A 20,235-nucleotide genomic window follows, 5' to 3' on the forward strand; every position below is an offset into this window, starting at 1 on the left:
TGGCGGAGAGGCGAGCGCGCGCGCCCCCTCACGGCCGGGCGGGACCGGGGGACAGCGGGGACAGGGGGGACAGCGGGGACTGAGGGGGACAGGGGGGATTGGGGGGATTGGGGGGACAGGGGGGACACCGGGGATTGGGGGGACAGCGGAGATTGGGGGGGATTGGGGCGACAGGGGGGACACCGGGGATTGGGGGGACACCGGGGACAGGGGCTAATGGGACATAAAATCAAATTCCTGCACAAGGAACTGGGTCTGGAAACCCACTTAGGATCAAAAGAAGTGAAGGAGAACAGTCAACAATTAATTTGAAAAGATATTTATTTTGAGAACATCGACTTGCACATTATACAAAAAATTGACAAATTCACTGAAAAAAAACTATAAAATGTTGTGGGGTCTTTTTCCCTAAAATATTAACATAATCACTTTCCAAAGGGTAAGAGCTGAGGAAACCAAAAGTAGGCACATTTGTTCCAGTCTGTCTGCAGAAAAGTGTGATTTAAAACATCCCTGTCTTGCTGAGGTATGGAACTGCAAACTTTGGTCATGTTAGAGGGAGACCAAGGGAGCCTTCTCCAGGGATGGCCAATATAAAACAGTTCATTACAAAGCCAGAATTGGTTATTTTTCATTTCCAGGTAGAAATGCAGCGTAAAAAAGAACAAACTCCCCAATATAGCTATGACTAGGAAACCTGATCCTCTGCAAATCCCCACTAATCACACACAGCTACAGTGATCCACGCTCCCAAAGAATCCGGCTGGCAAGTCCCAACAATTCAGTGCTTATGAAAAAAAGGAGACATTGATGGTGATTCAGAGCCCAGTCTTCCAGCAAAGGACAAAAGGCACTTAAGAATGGCTTTAGGATATTCCACAATGGCATTTCGGGATAGGGGACAGCGCCTGGCTGAACAAGTCCTTCCCTAAGAGAAGTCCAGTGAGGTAGTACTTCATATTGCTCCAACCACTTGGCTCTAAGCAAGCAGCCTTCTGGTTCTGAGATACAAAATTAGCAGGAAATGGCTTTCTGTCAAATGTATAAAACCCAGTTCTTACAAAAAATAGCAAAAACCCACTTGTGGTACACAAAGCCAGGAACCATCTTGTACAAATTGAGTATCAAAATGCTGCCAAGGTGATGCACAAGTCTACCTTGATGGCCAAATCCCCAGACAGTGAAGATTGTTCTAGCAACCAAGCCATTTTTGGAATAAAAAATAAAAATAAAGGGGACACAGGGGCACTCTGAGAACTTTCCTCATCATTAGCAGCCTCACCGGAAGCACTTTCAGTCCATTAAAAACAAATAATTCTGTGCTGATGAATGGCAGGTTTGAGGGGATGAAAAAAAAAAAAAAAAAAAAAGCAAAGTTCAACATAGAGAACAAAAACAAAATCCACGAACATACAGAAGGATAATCCTTGGAGTTTACAGTTTGTTTTTAAAAACAAGGAAGACTTAAAACCATGTTTGCGGGGGCTGGGGGAACACAGACTACCTTTTTTTGTTTTAAATTAAGCCCAGGGTAGGAGGGAGGGAGGGAGAAGTGCTTTGGGGGATCACCGGCCGCTGCCGTAGCCGGGGAAGAGCTGGGCCAGGACGCTCTGCAGGGCCTCGTTCACCTCCATGCTGTAACTGCGGCCCAGCTCGTAGCGACACGCGGGGCAGCTGAACACCGACGCCTTGAACGACCTGTCCAGGCAGTCCTGGGGACAGAAACCAGCGGGCTCAGGGACAGGGGCTGGGCTCTGGGGAACGGCCCCGGGGGAACAGGAGCACTGCACTGCCACTGGGAACATTCCTGCTGGACACAGCAGAGATCAGGGAATTCCAGCCTGGGCTGGGATGGAGAGACCTTAAAGCCCACCCAGTGCCACCCCTGCCACGGCAGGGACACTGCCACTGTCCCAGGCTGCTCCAAACCCCATCCAACCCGGAATGGGGCACTGCCAGGGATCCAGGGGCTGCCACAGCTGCTCTGGGAATTCCTCTCCAGGGCCTGTCCACCCTCACAGGGAACGATTCCTTCCCAATAGCCCAGCCCAGCCCAGCCCAGCCCAGCCCTGCAGAGCCCAGCCCAGCCCTGCAGAGCCCTGCAGAGCCCAGCCCAGCCCTGCAGAGCCCAGCCCAGCCCAGCAGAGCCCAGCCCAGCCCAGCAGAGCCCAGCCCAGCCCAGCAGAGCCCAGCCCAGCCCAGCAGAGCCCAGCCCAGCCCTGCAGAGCCCAGCAGAGCCCAGCCCAGCCCAGCAGAGCCCAGCAGAGCCCAGCCCAGCCCTGCAGAGCCCAGCCCTGCAGAGCCCTGCAGAGCCCAGCCCAGCCCTGCAGAGCCCAGCCCAGCCCTGCAGAGCCCAGCACAGCCCTGCAGAGCCCAGCCCAGCCCAGCAGAGCCCAGCCCAGCCCAGCAGAGCCCAGCCCAGCAGAGCCCAGCCCACCTTGCAGACGTTGTGCTGGCACACGGTGGTGACCGGCCGGAACACGACCTCCTGACAGCAGATACACAGAAAGGCCTCCTCCACTTTACTCAGGAATTTCTGCAAAGTGAATGACTCCACTTAGTGCTGAAAGACACCTAAATTAACCCAACCCCCCAACAGTCAATGCAAGGGATTATTTGATCATAAAAAAGAGTCTCAACAAATCTTATCATCTGAAATCTGTCCCATTAAACCTGCTGGGGGTGTTTACTCTAAAATAAGATCATTTTAGGTCTGAGGCTGCTCCTTAACTCGGCCAAGGATTTGTCTGGGGACAGCCCAGCTACAGGTGGGGGAAAGCCCAGTGTACCGGTCCGTCTTTGAGAGCCTCTAGGACTTCATTCCACAGTTTTTCATTGGCTTCGTCACTTTTTATAAGAGATTTCTGCTGGGATGTCAGCTTGTATGGCTCAACTTTCGTTTTCTTTGGAGTCCCTGCTGGAGAGGTGATGAGTTTTTCCTCCCCATCTGAAAGAAAAGACAAAGATTTTTTTAAAAACCGGCCAAAAAAACACCAGAAAAGAGTAAGTAAAATGTACAAAAACCTCCAGGGCTTTCTATATCCACTTGCCTACTCCACAAACCTGCTGATTTCCTTTTCCTCTTCCCTTTCCCTGGGGTATCAAACTCATCATCTCCACTATTTTCTTTCTCCTTATCTTTGTTTGCAACAGCTTCCAAATATCCTTCAGGATACTGCAGGAAACAAAACAAAGAGCATCCAATGCAAACACACGGGGTCAGACTTGCAGACCAAGACAGGTCCAAGAGTGACCTCTGGAGAACTGTTCCAGGGGCAGTTTTAATCTGTTTTAAGCAACAGATCCCTGCTATGGGGAAGCACTTCACAGCCTATAGAAATTCCATACTAAAAAAATAGAAGTGAGTTTTGTCATTTTAGTCTCCTGATGTATAAAAACAAACAACCCAGCAGACCAGAAGCATTTATGTGCCTCTCGGTCTCCATTTTTAACTAAGGATCATCCTCAGTAAGAACATGTAACAGAAAAATCCCTGCTCTCCATCGAGTTCAGAGTCCAGGTGATATCCCAAGGCAGTACCTGCATTGTCAGGCCAAGCTTTTTCATCCTGTCCTTTCCCTCTTTGGTCCAAGGAGCAGGTTCTTCATCGTCCCTCCTAAGCAGGTATCGCCACACCAGAAACCCAGATTTCCCTGTCTCGGGCCAGTATTTCACAACCTGCAAAAGCCAGAGCAAGTCCATCACACTCTGCAAGCCCCTTGGCCACCACCCAGCCCTAGCCCAGCCAGCCCAGCCCAGCCCAGCCCTCCTCACCTTGTAGATGCCGTCGTATCTGTTGCCCTCCAGAGGAGCGTACTTGCTGTGCTTGCCTCCCTTGACGTTCCTGACCACCCGCACCGGCTTCCCCGCCCGCCAGTCCTTGGCCTCAGCCCCCTGCTTGTCGTTGATGGGGGCACTGCAGTTCAGAGCCAGGGCTCTGCAAGAGAGGCCAGAGTTGATGTCTGCCATGTGAGCCGTGTGACAGTGACACCTCTGCACTCAGGGCCTCCTCATTGTTCACGGCATTACCCCCACGACCAGCCCAGATCGCTTCCTCCACTCAAGTCCAGGCTCATCACTGAGAGTTACAGCTCAGAATTACAAATGTTCTGGTCTCCCAAGGTGACCAGGGGCCACAAATGTCTCCAGGAGAGAGCAGGAGAGCTCCTACACCAACTGACTGCTCTGTCCCTCAAGTTTCAGCCAGTATTGCACGTGACACCGACACCACTCCCAGTTCTGCCCCATCACAGTGCTCTGAAGGAGGTTCCCATTGTACAGCTGATCTGAACCACAGCCCACAGACCCAGCCTGGAGCCTTTTCCAGCTTCCTTGGATGCAAACAGCCCAAACAATCCCAATCCCTCGTGCTGACAGGCTGAGGTGCTGAAGCAGAATGGAGCACAAACGCTGCCAACCTGTTCATGTTGGTGAGTTTCTGATCACAGGACTGCTCCGCCGTGCGCTTGTTCCCAGAGAGGTCTCGGCCCCCACTCCCCGTGTACGTGAAGGAATTCCCATGATCCTGAAATGAACAGTGGTTTTAACAGTCACAAAAACAATTCAATAAAAGCAGAAGAGTCTTTCAACCAGGTAGTTTAGCAGGGCATTCTCAAAAAAGGAAAGCTATTTCCTGTATTTAATCTCCCAGACAGGGCCAGGCTCTCCCTCAGGCTGCCAGGAGAGGAGGCCAGGGTGACAATGCTCTTGTCACAGCCCTGAGCACTGCCAGGACCCCTGAGCAGCCCCAGGGTGACAATGCTCTTGTCACAGCCCTGAGCACTGCCAGGACCCCTGAGCAGCCCCAGGGTGACAATGCTCTTGTCACAGCCCTGAGCACTGCCAGGACCCCTGAGCAGCCCCAGGGTGACAATGCTCTTGTCACAGCCCTGAGCACTGCCAGGACCCCTGAGCAGCCCCAGGGTGACAATGCTCTTGTCACAGCCCTGAGCACTGCCAGGACCCCTGAGCAGCCCCAGGGTGACACAGGATCTGCTGGAGGTGAGAGCAGCTGCCAGCACAGCCCGTGTTCAAACTGTGGCTCTAACACACACCTTGAAAACTCTGGGGTCACAAGGGATATTAAACTGGGTCTGGCTGATCCTGTGGCTCAGGTTGACACAGATTACTGCACTTTCTCCTTGCTTCATTTGTTTCTGAAGGAAATAGGTGAAGCTGGGCAAGTGTTTGGTGCAGAGTGCAAAGAGTAACGAAGGCTCAGGCTCTGTTTAACAAGTTCATTTGGTTCTGTGCATCAATAATCAGAATCCACTCACGATGTCATCTTCATATCCTCCTGCCAGCACCAAGGAATAGGCGCCATCGTTGCTCCTGCCGTGGATCCCCGCCACGTGGGGCCTGTGCACCCCGGACTCGCTCACCTGGCAGACAAAATCAGGTTTGGAGGCACCTGCTCTCACCAGACCACACACACAGCACTGGCCTGGGAGCTGAACCAACTGTGCTATTCCACATTTGCTTTCCATGTACCACAGGGGAAACTGCTCTCACCATCATCACCCTCCAAAAAGCTCCAGGCAGAAGAAAGAAAAATAAAAATGCTTCTAACAAAGTAAGGCACTGACTGTATTGAACACGTGTAAGGTTTGGGGTGCAAATCTAATAATTTCAGTATTTCTCACTGACATTGCTTATTAAAAGGCGCCAGGCATTTAAGAATAATACAGTTATTAAATATTTGTATAAAGTTCTGAAAGAGTTGTAATAGCAACTTTCCCTCAATACTTGAACTCAAGATCTGGATAGGCCAATGCTTTTTTCTGCCCCAACTTTCTAACAGGATGAGAAACCTCTTGTTTCATGTATGTGGATATTTGAGACACCCTTGCCAGGGCACACTACACACCTGCAGGACAAACTACTGAGAACAAATCTGTTTGCTTTGGGGTTTTTGAGTTACCAAAAAGAGCACTAAAACAAAATAAACCAGTACTTGATGGGCCCCAACAATGCAGCATTAGTTATGGAACACTTGATCCAGACAAAGCCAGAATTCTTTTCCTTCTGCACTTCCATATGTCCAGTGATGCACGCATTTCCACATTAACTGTTTCAGGTTTCTTGTAGCAGCTGGATCATTCCCATTTCTCCCCACAGCAGATCAGGCCAGCATTCAGCTTCATACCTGAACTCTGAATTTCCACATGGTGCCAACGGGGATGCCAGGAATTGGTCCATAGTGGTTGGAGGGGACAATGGTGCATTCCTTGGTGCGCCCAACACACGCCATGCCCTGGGCAGAGAGCAGGATCAGCCAAGAGCCCAAAGGAACCAACACAACTCCAAGTAAAACAGCTTTGGACTGACCTTGCCCCAGTCTCTCCGGGAGGAGGAATTAGCAGATGCCATCTTTTGTTTCTTTTTACTTTCTTTTAATTTCTCTCCTGCTAAAACCACCTCACTTGCATCATTTCGACATTCAGGGCAATACCTAAAGTCATTGAAAATTAATAAGCAGCAAAGGCTTCAGTTAGGAGCATTTCCTCCAAACACAGTGAGTTATGTTACAATTTCCCCACATGAAACCAGACAGGACATGGAAACACTCTCACACTGGAATTACAGGAATACTACAACACTGCAGATGTGTCAGGAAACAGCTGTGCCACAAAATCATTGTAAACAGTGTTGAAACAGGGCAGAGGGAATAAACCAGTGCATTTCACTAACTCTGTGTCTACTGAAAGATGTATTTCACTATCCACATCTCTCACTGTATACATCTCGTGTACAAACCAGCCTGATCTGATGATGGTGGGGCCTGGGCCCTGCCTGCAGCCACTGCACAACTGAAGCTCCCCAACATCAAGTTTTCATTTGGTCCTCTCTGAATCCCAGGTTGGAAGGTTAAAGCTTGTCCTGTTCCACCCCCTGCCATGGCAGGAACACCTTCCACTATCCCAGGCTGCCCCAAGCCCTGGCCTTAGGCAGGTACACAAAAAAGGCATCTAGATCCCAAAACTAGGAAAAGGTGTGTGCAGGCCACTGGCTTAAAACCTACTCTCATTAAGCTCAAGAAAAGCTATGAAGTTTTACCAAGAAAAACCCCAGAAGACACACATCCCTGTACAGCCACTGAAAAGAGCAGCTTTGAGCCCCAGACCTAGTTCCTGCTCCTGAGCAGAGGCAATTGTGCCACCCCACACGTCTCCCCAGAACCCACCAGTCCTCATCATCAGGGATTCTGCTGAGGGGAGGCTTGAGGCAGTAGATGTGGAAGGCCATGTCACACTCGTCACACATGAGCTGCTTCTCTGGATCCTGCTTCCCCCCACAGATGTGACACGCACAGACCCTGCAGGTCTTGTTTGGGTTGTCCTTGCAGGCTTTACACACAGGTCCAATCTGTCCTGTGGGCAAACACAAAGCACGCTCAGCCAATGCCAAGATCCACTGGAAACAGCCAAAGGAGGCACCACTAAACTCTCAAACCTCTGGGACAACTGGCAGGACTTCACAAGGTGAGACAGACATGCAAGAACTCCCCATCAGACTCACGTTTTGGGGTACCAGCACTGATGGGAGAAGCAGAGCCTGGCTCTTCTATTTTATAGATTTCATCCACTAATATAATTGTGCAGTCATTCAAGGAATCACCAGCTTCCCTAGAAGAAGTTGAGAAAAGAGATCCCAGTTCAGAAGTATCCCAGAGCTCGAGTTCACAGCTGTGCACGCATCAGACTGCTCCAGTATTAAAAATCAAATCATTTTATGCAATTAGAATAAACCTCTTGTCTCAGGGAGAATCCAGGCACTTGTAGCATTTCAATTATCAAGAGTGACTGTTCCCCCTGCCCCCAAATATATTTCAGACTAATGTGTCTCATATTTTATAGTTAAAAAGTCAAAATCACTCTGGTGAGAAGGGAGGAATATTTTTCTCTTCCTGAAGTTGAGTCTCCTTCAGGAGAGAACTGGCATCATTTTTCATCACTTTTATATAGTAAGAGAGTTCTTTCTACATCATCCTATCTCCACAACATATTACACTACAGTTTTGTAAAGCCATTATGGATAATTAACACATAAAGAATAATTTGCCTCATGGTGAATATGGGGCTTTGCATCCTTTCAGCATTAAGTGAATCCATGGATCAGCGTTCCTTCGAGTGTCCAGTTCCTCAGTGGAAGGAAATCAGAACTGCAGAATGCTGCAGTTATTCACCCAAAAGGGACAGGCCACTTTCCATCTGTCCCCTGCACTTCTGTGGCACCATTCTCTGCCAGCAGTCTCACTCAGACCTCAGAAAGCTGAAGCAGAGCAAGGGAATCCCATTTATTCCACGTGAGCAGCTTACCCAAGCAGTATCTTTGCATTGAGCTCCCTGGTCAGTTTTGTTTCCCTCTTCTGCAGGATCTCAGCATCGTACCAGAAGCCCCTCTCCTTGGGCTCGTCGGGGTTGTAGTTGACCATCACCACCTGCCCCACCTCCAGCTGGTGCCACTTGAGGATGGTCCGTGCCCGAGCGCGCACGTTAGCGGAGCTCATCTGCACCACGCCGTTCTCTGGATAACTTCAAGGGAGGGACACAACAAAAACCAGATTCAGCAGCAGTTCTATGAGTAACAGGTGTTCCACAGACAGGTTGATTTTGCTGCACAACACAAGAATACCATCAAGGATAAAATCTCCTCCCACACAGACGCAGCCAGAACCAACCTGTGTGGCTTTGCTACTGTTGCCTCCCTCTGACACTGGGCCACCAGCACTTCCTATAAATGCTGCTATCCATAAAAACATGATTCCAGCCCCCTGGAATTCCAACTGCAAAACAACCTTACTTGCCAGGGCTCAATGACATAATTACTGTGTCACTGCCCAGTTCTGTTTTAATTAATGCAATATCTGCAATAAAATCTCCTCTCACCATCACAAGCCAAATGACTTCATTGGCCAAAACAAAACTCACTCATCATATTTCACATGATAAATTACATCTTCTTCAGGGACAGCGGTGGGCTGGTCAGGATCTGTGCAGCTCTCAGCTGATTCACTGGTGGGTTTTTTCCTGGTTACATTCACAACCTGGGCTTCAAACCACGCTCCCATGTCCGTGTCCCGAGCATCCACCAAGTCATTGATCTGTGCAGAGCAAAGAGCACAGCTCACCAAAAGGGATTTGCAAATTAGGCATTCATTTCCAATCCACTTGAAGATTTAACCATCTCAAGAACTGCACCATTATCAAGATATTTAAATGATCACCTTAAAAATTAAGATTTCCTCTGCTTTCCTGGTCCTGTCGTGCAGCCCTACAGTCTGCTTAGGTTGAATTTGTACGGTTATAAATCCACTCTACACCAGACATGTAAACCCAGCCTTGTTAGTGAGCACAAACCATTCTTGGTTAGTCTGCAACAGCCTTTTAAAGTGTCTTGCTCATAACCTGGCAAAGACATCGCTAGATCTGTAATAAAATCCATTGAAACAAAGAAGTAAAATTATTCTGAACAGCTGCTTGAGATTTTCTTTTGTTCATTCAAGAAAGTTTCAGCTTTGACAAATGCAGTGACTCCAAGCAAAAATATTGGGAAAAATTGTAAAAAAAAATCAAACCAGACACTGTGAATGCTTTTCTTTTTTTTTTAATTAATTAATGTATTGTAGTTTTAGTTCAAAGGACAAAATGAAAATAATTTAAGTATTTTGACCTACAGCATGCTGCATTGAATTGGTTTGTGGGTTGGTTGGTATTTTTGCCTTTGTTGTTGGAGGGTTTGAGAGAAGAAAGGAACTGCCCACACAATCGGGGTATGAAAGATTTTCAGCGATTCTCCGCGGCACAGAACAATTCCCCTGGCAGGGCGCAGGTCCGAGGGCTCTCGGTGTGTGAGGACCCACCTTGTAGAGGCCGAAGCCGGGGTCGGTCCAGTGGGGCTGCTGTGCTGCCGTGCTGGGCTGTCCCTCCAGCTCCAGGGCAGCCTCCCCGTTGTGGGAGCTTTTGTCGGACTCGCTGGGGCCGGAGCCGCAGCCGGAGTCGCTGTCCGAGAGCTCCGAGTCCTTCTCCTTGCTCCCGGCGGGCAGCACGGCCGGGCTTTGTCTGACCAGCAGCTGAACGATATCGTTCAGCCCCACGCTGTAATCGAACAGGGAGTGACCATCTTCCATCTGCAGGGAAAGCACCAAAGCAAGCTGGTCACGGCCCCCACCGGGCTGACCCCGAGCACCCGCGGTGCCCAGAGCGGCCCTGCCCGCCAACACCCGCCACGTGGCTTTAGAGCCAGCAGCAGCCAGCGCTGGGCCCTTCTTCCCTCTATTCCCGCTACTCAAATGGTCTTTTTCCAGTCATCCCACAGCCTACAAGAGCAAGGCTTCCATGCTACCCTGGACTTACTCCCCAGCCCCGGTGAGATCTGGAAAGGTTCGCAGCACATTCCCTGGAAACATCAATTAAACAACTACAGACGCCCCACATTCCCATCAGCATTCAAAGATAATTCCACATTACCTACAAACTCAAAGGGAAATGATTTCTTCCTCAATTCAGTTGCATCCCAAACGTTAATGCAGACTGTCCTTATATTTTAATTGTGTGTGATCCTGATTATTGTTACACCATTTCCATTAATCGTAGCACTAATTAGAAGCCAGAGTTAATCATGCACTTTTCTCCCAGCAAACACACATTTTTTCCATTGAAAGTAAAATCAAAAAAGGATCAATTCAACTTGAAACTACCCAGTCGCTCTTTAGCGTGGCCAGGCGTGTCCTAATTTCACACCCTCTCTAATTCTAAGAGTTTATTCGGCAAGTCTGGCGTGGCTTTAGTCAAATCAAAACCCTGTCCCTGCAAAAAGAGAAGTGCAGAGGGAGAGAGAGATCCCTCAGTAACCTCTCAGGAGCTCTAAGGAGCACAACCCTTTTAGAGTTAACATGTGAGGCTGGAGCCCAAGGAGCAGTCAGAAGTTCAGACAAGCTTCCCCACATATTTAAGGTCTGACTAAGAAATTTTACAGGAAATGATCATCCCCTTCCAGCTCAAACCACCAGAAAAAGCAATCCCTGGAGCTTTGTTCTCTATCAGGGGGAAGCAGAGCAAAACCACAAAAATTTACACTTCACAGGAATCACTATGATAATTCAATTCTGATTTATGGCATCAAATGGCTATGGAACAATCCCTGGAAATCTGACTGCACAGGAAGAGGTCTGAGCTTTTTGCTGGTTTAGAGATGAAAACTCCTCAAGATGCATAAGGACACAGAAATCGGTTGTTTCTTCTTAGCCCAGACACGGTGTCACAAACACGGGGACAGCAGCAGAGGACACGAGTGACAACAGGTGCAAAGGGAAATGGCAGAGCACAGGAACGGGACAGGAAACCACAGGAGCTCAAGGCACAGCCAGAAAGAAGAGCCCGGGACTGACGACAAACCTCAAACAAAGGAGGCAGCTTTTAACCAACAGCTAATTTTCTAACCCCATTTAAAAATGGTCACGAGTAAGAAATTGAACATTTGCAGGGATTCCAACAGCCAGAGAAGGGCCAGTGGGAACGAGGCCTGAGAGAGGCTGGATCATGCCAGGGAACACTGGAAGTGCAGGAGGAGGGATTCCCTTGGTAGGACAGGGGCATCCTCACTCAGTCACCACTTCTGGAAATCCTCCTAACCCCGGCTGGCTGCACAGGCTGCGGGGTGAGGCTGACAGGTGCCACCAGCCCTGAACCAACGCTCTCTTATCACTTAATTTACAACACAAATGGGTCATTAAGGCGTCCAAATCTACCCTAACCCAACAGAAAGGTGGGTTACACCCAGCAGCCCTTCAGAGACCTCACACCATCCTACAAGCCTCTTTTTATGCTACAGCTGGTACCTGAGCTTAGACTGGGGCTAGTCCAGGTGTATTTCCATGTTCTACAGCCACACCTGCTAGTTACAGAGTACAGTTAGCTCAAGACTGCCTAAAACAGAAAGAAAAGCAGCTAGAAAAAACTGTCCATCCCCAGCCAACTCAGCATCCCGCTGCTTTTCCTGAAATTAATCCTGTGATCAGCCAAACACCAGATCAGGAGTTTCTCTAGCACAGAGCTTTAGCAGCATAGAACTAGGCACAATACAGCAGTTGTATTTCAAAATGGTTTTGATTGACTTCAGTGCTAATTTAGTTATATTATTAACTCACAAGGAAGAAAACAGTTGTACAACAGCAATTGTAAACCTATTATTGAGAACATAATATAGCACTGAGCCACTCAAGTGTTCTGTACCTAGTGAGAATTTGATACCAGAGCTGAAAAACCTCAAAATCATGAGTTGCTTTTCCCAATTTTCAAAGAAAAATGAGATCTTTACGGCTTTCAGAGCAGTGGAAGTTGCAAAGCTCAAAAGAATTAAGCACTTTAAGGACAGTAAAATCACTAGTAATATTCAGACACTTCATAAAGGCAATGTCAAGGCAGAAGAGCGGCACATTAGGTGGAAAATAGTAAGAAAAGTAGGAATAAAGGCTGTGCTGCAGCTGGCTCCTGTCCTTGCCAGGGCACGAAGGAGCAGCGCGGGAGGGAGCCGGGATCACTAGATGGCAGCAAAACCCCTCACTTCCACGCTATTAAAAATAAATAAATTAAAACACCCGTCCTCAGCTGGAGCGGAGGACGGGGCAGGGAGCGGTGTCCGAGCACCGCGCTGCTGCCGCTCCGAGGCTGTCACCCCGCCCCCGCCGCGCCGGTACCTGCTTGCCGCGGTAGAACAGCCGCTGCCGGTGGGGCTCCACGCCGAACACCTCGTGTATCCGCAGGCGCAGCCCCTCCACCTTGGTGAGCTTGGAGAGCGAGTCCACGCGGTGCGTCTGGCTGCCGTCCATGGTGCGCACCTGGATCCACATGGCGGCGGCGCTGCCCCGGGAATGGGACCGCGCTCAGGCGGCGGCACCGGCGGGGCGGGCCCGGCCCCCGCCCCGCCCTCACGCACCCGCCGCACGCCATTGGCCGGCGCCCCGGGGGGCTCGGCCGCTGATTGGCTGCGTGGGGCTGGCCCCGCCCCCCACGCGGGAGCCTAACGGCTCCGCTCGCGCCGACCGTATCTCCCGCCACAATTGAAACCCGCCCGCCGCGCCCACGCGCCAAGTCTCGCGCGATCATGCAAATGACGGAAGGGATAAAGGAGGTGGAAGCGCGTGGTCTTAAAGGGGCCGCCACCGGCGCCCGCGGCACGGCGGGCACAGCGCGGGCCCCCGGGGCAGGAGGGGAATCGCGGGATGTCAGCGACCCCCGCCGCTCCCGGACCCGCCCCAGCCCGGCCGCGTCATCCCCGCGCACCCCGCGGGGCGATGCCACTCCCCGGGCCCGCAGGGCACCGGTGCCGCCGGCACCGCCCCTGACGGGCACACCCCCTCCCGCGGGCCCGCTCGGGGGCGGGGGTCGGTCCCGCTGTCGCGGCCCCGAGCGCGTCCCCTCCGGGGCACCCGAACCAGCTGTCACCGCCCGGGCACCGCGGAGCGCTCCCGCTGCTTCCCGCACCGGCACGGGCACGGCGGCGAAACCCCTGCGCCCCTCGCCGTCCTCCCGCTCCCGGGGTCCCCGGCGGGATCGCGATGGGGCGGCGGTGCCGGGACCGGGGGGTCCCGGCGGTCTCACCGGGCTGTGGGACCGGGGGTCCCGGCGGTCTCACCGGGCGGCGGGACCGGGGATCCCGGCGGACTCACCGGGCTGCGGGACCGGGGGTCCCGGGGGTCTCACCGGGTTGTGGACCGGGGGTCCCGGGGGTCTCACCGGGTTGTGGACCGGGGGTCCCGGCGGTCTCACCGGGCGGCGGGGCTGGAGCCGGTGCCGCGCGCGCTCTCCGCGGGCTTTGGAGTTTGGCGCGGAAAAGCCCCGTGCGCGCCCCACGCGCGCCCATTGGCCGCCGCTGGCGGGAACGCGCGGCCGGGGCGGGGCCGCCGCCGCCTCCCGGGACCGGGGGGGACCCCCGGGGGGGAAACGGGACCGGGAAAACACCCCCGGAGCCGGGGGCGACTACGGGCATCCCCCGCCAACGGCCCGGCCCGGTGGCCCCGCTCCGCTGCGGTGGTGGGGGTGAAATCTCCCAATTCCCCAAGGGCTCCATCACCCCCGGGGCCGTGGGCACGGTACCGGTTATTGTCCTAAAACCCGGCCCCGGAGAGCCCCAGCGGGACAGGAGCCTCCAATGACCCCCCTGTGACAGCCACCCTTCCCCGAGGGGTCCTGAGCCCCCGGGGGGCTCCAGGCCCTACCCTGATGCGAATAATCCGAATAATCCAAACAATGTGAATACACTGAATAATTCGAATTACTGAATTTGAATAAAGAGAATAATCCAAATGAACCAAATAATCCGCAAAAGGGCTCTAACGCCCCAGGCCGTTAGCTCCAGGGGGGCTTGTGGCATTCGTGCAGGGCCCCACTGGTGACAAACATGGCCTGGTGACACGGCAGGGCCATGGCGCGGCACCGTGAGCCGACAGAAAGGGCTGCTGCGGCAGCGTGTTTATCCACTGATGCTATGAGGAAATTAAAAATTATAATATTTTCTTAAAACAACCATGGGGGAAAGTGCTGCCAAGAGGCCCCTGAGAGAAGCGTGCTGGAGGAGGAGGGTGAAAGGCTGAGCGTTGGTGTCTGTGGGGGAGAGAGGATGGCGGCGGCTTGGCCGGAACAGCCGCGCTGAGGACAAAGGAACACGAGGCGCGGGAGGCCCCGGCAAACCCCATTTCCCGTGTTCCCTCCCCGCTCCCACGGCCTCCCCTCGGCACCAGAACACAGAAAGCAGCGGGATGTGGTCGCTGCAGCCCCGGGTTTGCCGGCTGACACGGAGAACACGCCGGGCTGTGCCTCCACCACGTCCCGCTGCCTTCCTGGACCCGCCATGGACGGATGGACAAGGCGCTGGCCCAGGGCTGGCAGCCACGGCCTGGATGGGCTCGGTGCCGGGGCTGGGGGGATCGGGGCACTCAGGACACGTCTCTGGCCCACAGCCTGCAGCGGCCAGGCTCCACGTCCTCCCAGGGCCCAAGGCTCTGCCTCGACACAAAGCCCTTGCAGATGTACTGGAGGATTAACCTGAAGTCAATACAGCATTTCCTGCGGCCCGAGAGGGCTCTCGGATATTGGGAAGGAATTCCTCCCTGCCAGAGCTGCCCAGCACGGTTGTTCACCACCCCTGACCCAGCTCGTCGCACAGCAGTGACAGACAGGTCCCAAGCCCCCGGTTCTGTTCTGGCAGGATGCTCTGTGGAACGGAATATCCCTCTGGCCAGTCCAGATCAGCTCTCCTGGCCATGCTCCCACCCAGCTCCTTGTGCCTCTGCTCCCTGGCAGAGAAATGTCCTTGATTTGGAGTAAGCACAACTCAGCCACAACTACAACATGGGTTGTTACCAACATTATTCCTGTGCTAAATCCAAAACACAGCACTGGACCAGCTACTGGGAAGAAAATTAACTCTATCCCAGCCAAAACCAGGACACAAGCACTGGCATTTATGCTTTTATGTACATAAATACATATTCCTGGCATAGCTGTTCCCAAGGACCGGTGATGAGTCAGGCCTGTCACACGCAGCACAGCGAGAAACCTGCCCCCAGGTGAGGCAGTGGGGCTGCAGTGCAGGGCTGTTCCAGCCCCACGTGCTCTGGGATGATCCAGAGTCAGGCTGCACCCAGGAACTCTCCGGATTCCGTGTTCCTCTGTCCATGCACAGCTCTGTGTGATGGAAGCTGAGCAAGCAGCACTTCACAGGGTTTAGTAAAGCTGGCCAAAGCCTGGGGCTGGGGAGTGCAAAGGAGGCCTGTGGCTCTGGGGAAGGACCTGGGGTCTCTGCCACAGATGGGGACAGAGGGGACACTTTTAGCAGGCCCAGGTGACATGTCCTCTCCCATCTACCAAAAACAACCAGCATTACACTACCCCAGCTCACCTCTACCTCAGGCAAGACAGCAGCAGAGGGAGGAGCAGCAGGCATGTAGGAAACCATCCTGCAGCCTGAAAAAGCAGCAGAAAGGTGAACTGGAATATTGGGAGAGCAGCCAGGAACCATCAGGCTGTTCCCTGCTGTGAGGGCAAAGTGGCTGGAAGGGGAGCAGGAATCTGCCACTACCTGTCCTGGGAGCTGGGGTGAACTGCTGGGAGGGGAGCAGGATCTGGGGGGAACAGGGGAGCTGCTGGAAGGGGAGCAGGGGCTGGGGGGAACAGGGGAGCTGCTGGAAGAGGAGCAGGGTCTGGGGGAAACAGGGGCTGGGGAGCCCAGGGGAGCTGCTGGAAGGGGAGCAGGGGCTGGGGGGAACAGGGGCTGGGGAGCCCAGGGGAGCTGCTGGAAGGGGAGCAGGGTCTGGGGAGCCCAGGGGAGCTGCTGGAAGGGGAGCAGGGTCTGGGGGGAACAGGGGAGCTGCTGGAAGGGGAGCAGGGTCTGGGGGGAACAGGGGAGCTGCTGGAAGGGGAGCAGGGTCTGGGGGGAACAGGGGAGCTGCTGGAAGGGGAGCAGGGTCTGGGGGGAACAGGGGAGCTGCTGGAAGGGGAGCAGGGGCTGGGGGGAACAGGGGCTGGGGAGCCCAGGGGAGCTGCTGGAAGGGGAGCAGGGTCTGGGGAGCCCAGGGGAGCTGCTGGAAGGGTGTCACATGGGCCCCAAAGGGACAATGCTGAGCTGTGACACACCACACAAGGAATGGCTCCCAACACAGGAGCCCAACCCTCCAAATCCCACACACACCTGCGGGTTTTGCACTCAACAGAAACCCCACAGGACAGGACAAGAGAGAAGCTCGAGGCTGAGGCCCCAGGCAGAGGCAGCTGAAGGACAGCAGTGCAGGGCTGAGGGACAGGGGCTCCTGGCTCCCACAGGTGCAGCAGTTGGGGTTCACACCTGAGGGTCCTGCCCGGGGTCTGGATGCTGCAGCTTTGCTCAGGGCTGCACAGGGCTCCAACCAACACAGCTCCTCTCCCTTCCCCAAAGGCGTTTCTCCACTTCCTCCCACGCCCTTCCCACGCCCACCAAACCTCTTAGTGACGATTTTATCTCTGATTTAATTCTGTCTTTCATGCAGCACCAAGGGTCACAGAAATGATTGTGCAAACCTTTGCTCTGACACTGCAATCCCCCAAATCCAGTGTCCTGGCCCTGCAGGCAGTTCTGCCACACAGCAGGAAATCCCAGCATTGATATTTTACCCAAATATCAAAGCCACACATCAGATATTAAAAACTTCCTGGTTAATTTTAATTACTGGTTATCACTTCTCACATTCCCCTGTGCCCCACTACAGCCACATGAAGGTGCATCATGCAGACAGTGCTGTTTCACTCACTTAGGGGATGAAATAGAACCTGTCCCATGAGACTTTCACCATCCCCACCACAACTGACCCACTGAGGCACTTCACACCCATGAAGCACCTGGCAGCTGGATCACTGACACGTTACCTGAGGATGCAGGCTGACACTCCAAAATACACAGGACTCATTTCTTAATTCCCTGTTCCTGTAAAAAAAAAACTTCATTTCATCAACTCTTCCACAGGACAGACAAGAACACCTTTTATTTCCCTTACAAACATCACAATTGTTAAAAGTCACTGGTTTGCTTCAGTTTTAGTACAAGATATCAAACACCTCAGAACTGCATCAAAAACTTAAACCCAGACCATTCTGGGATCCTGTGACTCCATGAGAGGTCCCCAGGTGATGACAGAATATGGAGTTTGTGTCCCACAGACAAATGCACAAGGACTGTTCCCAGCAGTGCAGGTGATCAAACCAGAGGCAAAAGTCACAATTTGTAGCTGGAGAGGCTCAGAGTGGACGTTGGGAGCTGCTTCTCCATTAATGCAATATGCATTAATACACACCAGTGGGTCCAACAGCCCAACAGAGAGGCTGGGTGAGGTCTCCATCCCTGGGAGGTTTCCAGACTCAGCCAGATCCCAGCTCTCCAGAGGCTTTTCCAGCCAACACTCCCAGCTAAGTCAGCCTCAGGATGAGGATTCCTTCCAACCCCAAAGCTGAGGAATGACAATTGTTCACATTTTTGTCAGCTTAACAGCACATTTTTCAAAAACTATTGGCACCCCCCTGACCTGAATGGCAACACAGAAACAGAGCCAAGGTCTCCTGCATCCAGTGGCCCAAAACAAGATGACTCAGTCACTGTAATAGCTTTAGAAGACTTCAGATAATTTTTACCTGTGCCTCAGTTTCCTCCCCCGCTGATCTTGGAAACAGACAACAGGAAGCTTAATTGATGTTTTCAAACCAGTTTTTGAGAGCTGAAGATGAAAAGGCACAAATGGAGAAGAATTAACTGGAGTTTTCAGTATTTGTTATAGCTGTTAAAAAGCTCTGAGCTCCCTGAAGTCCTGCACTGCTGGGCCCTCTGCAAGGATAAAAACACAAACCAAGTCCTCCCCTGAAAATCCCAGCAAACAGAGAGGCAGAAGGTTTCATCATCAGGTGTCTGCTGGGGCCAGGCACGGGCTGAGGTGGGAGAGCCCATCAGACTCCCCAGTCAGGGGAGCTTTGCCAAGAGAACATCAGGATGATGACGATGGGTCACACCACAAACGCCACCTCCTGCTTCCCTGGGACTTGCTGACAACATCTGCAAGGAGCAGCCCAAGGGCTGGGGGACAAACAGGGGCTCAGCTCCTGCTCCCAAGCAGCTCCAGTGCCTGATGTCCATGAGCAGCTCTCTGCAGGAACAGCTCCCATGCATGGGGGGATTGTTGGGGTATCTGTGCAGGGCCAGGGGTTGGACCACCAACCCCCTGAGGGTCCCTCCCAGCCCAGGGTGTTCCACTGTTCCATCACCCCCAGGCCAAAGCACTGGGGGATGGACACCCTCTGTCAGATCCGTGTCTCCTGGGAGGACAAAGAGCAGCTCCCAGCACCTGCCATGGCCCCGAGGGGCTCTGACTCCTCACCTGCAGCCCCCCAGCCCCTCACCTGCATCCCCTCACCTGCAGCCCCTCACCTGCAGCCCCTCACCTGCAGCCCCCAGCCCCTCACCTGCAGCCCCCAGCCCCTCACCTGCATCCCCCCAGCCCCTCACCTGCATCCCCTCACCTGCAGCCCCTCACCTGCAGCCCCTCACCTGCAGCCCCCAGCCCCTCACCTGCAGCCCCTCACCTGCAGCCCCCAGCCCCTCACCTGCAGCCCCTCACCTGCATCCCCTCACCTGCAGCCCCTCACCTGCATCCCCTCACCTGCATCCCCTCACCTGCATCCCCCCAGCCCCTCACCTGCATCCCCTCACCTGCAGCCCCTCACCTGCAGCCCCTCACCTGCATCCCCTCACCTGCATCCCCTCACCTGCATCCCCTCACCTGCATCCCCCCAGCCCCTCACCTGCATCCCCTCACCTGCAGCCCCTCACCTGCATCCCCTCACCCCCAGCCCCGCCCCGCTGTCAATCTCCCCGGGGGTATTTAACTGGGGCGCCGCCCCGCACTCCCAGTCTCACCAGTGCCGGCCGCGGAGGAGGCAGGTGAGGCTGGGCTGGGCGTGGGAGCTGGGGAGGGTCTGTGGTTTGTCCGGGGGCTTGGGGTGACTCCCCAGGGCTGTCCCCCCTTGCCGGGGCAGAGGCTGGGCTGGCTCGGGGGTCCCGTGGCTGGGGGGTCCCGTGGCTCGGGGGTCCCTGGCTCGGGGGTCCCCTGGCTCGGGGGTCCCTGGCTGGGGGAGCTGTGGCTCGGGGGTCCCCTGGCTGGGGGAGCTGTGGCTCGGGGGGTCCCTGGCTCGGGGGTCCCGTGGCTCGGGGGTCCCGTGGCTCGGGGGTCCCTGGCTCGGGGGTCCCTGGCTCGGGGGTCCCGTGGCTCGGGGGTCCCTGGCTGGGCTGGCCCCTGGCTCGGGGGTCCCGTGGCTCGGGGGTCCCGTGGCTCGGGGGTCCCTGGCTGGGGGAGCTGTGGCTCGGGGGTCCCTGGCTGGGGGTCCCGTGGCTCGGGGGTCCCGTGGCTCGGGGGTCCCGTGGCTCGGGGGTCCCTGGCTCGGGGGTCCCTGCTGTAGGAGCTGGCTGTGCCACGGGGCCTTTCCAGCCCTCTGGAGAGCAGGAGATGGAAGCTGAGAGGTTTGGGGGTTGGAACCAGGTGATCTTTAAGGTCCTTTCTAACCAAATCCATGGTGGGATTCAAACCCTTCTCTAAAGGCTCCTTCCGAGCTTTGAGATGGCTCCTTGGTAATTCCATGGATCTCTGACCCGTCATTGAGCAGTTTGGGATTTAAAATCTCTTGTCTGCTTCTTGTCTGCTGAGGATCCTGGCTGGGGGAT

General features: G+C 54.1%; 1 protein-coding gene across 2 annotated transcripts; it reads right to left on the reverse strand.

Moving 5' to 3' along the window:
* Positions 1-303: 303 nt before the first annotated feature.
* UHRF1 (ubiquitin like with PHD and ring finger domains 1) lies at positions 304-12,911 on the reverse strand. 2 transcript variants are annotated; one of them, XM_058858743.1, is made up of 16 exons: positions 12,698-12,910; positions 9,863-10,129; positions 8,931-9,103; positions 8,319-8,534; positions 7,519-7,625; positions 7,184-7,370; positions 6,328-6,451; positions 6,146-6,253; positions 5,277-5,381; positions 4,419-4,525; positions 3,775-3,937; positions 3,541-3,678; positions 3,064-3,175; positions 2,790-2,947; positions 2,438-2,536; positions 304-1,712 (listed from the first exon to the last, which is right to left on the reverse strand). In XM_058858743.1, exons 1-16 carry the CDS (start codon positions 12,848-12,850, stop codon positions 1,566-1,568), a joined length of 2,364 nt encoding a protein of 787 aa, XP_058714726.1. In that variant the 5' UTR covers positions 12,851-12,910; the 3' UTR covers positions 304-1,565. The 2 variants fall into 2 exon arrangements, 1 of the variants encoding a protein (XP_058714726.1); XR_009279722.1 differs by lacking the exon at positions 304-1,712 and having other exon boundaries at positions 3,051-3,175; positions 12,698-12,911.
* Between the last annotated feature and the right edge of the window lie 7,324 nt (positions 12,912-20,235).

The sequence above is a fragment of the Poecile atricapillus genome, chromosome 28, assembly GCF_030490865.1.
Source record: "Poecile atricapillus isolate bPoeAtr1 chromosome 28, bPoeAtr1.hap1, whole genome shotgun sequence".
NCBI lineage: Eukaryota > Metazoa > Chordata > Aves > Passeriformes > Paridae > Poecile > Poecile atricapillus.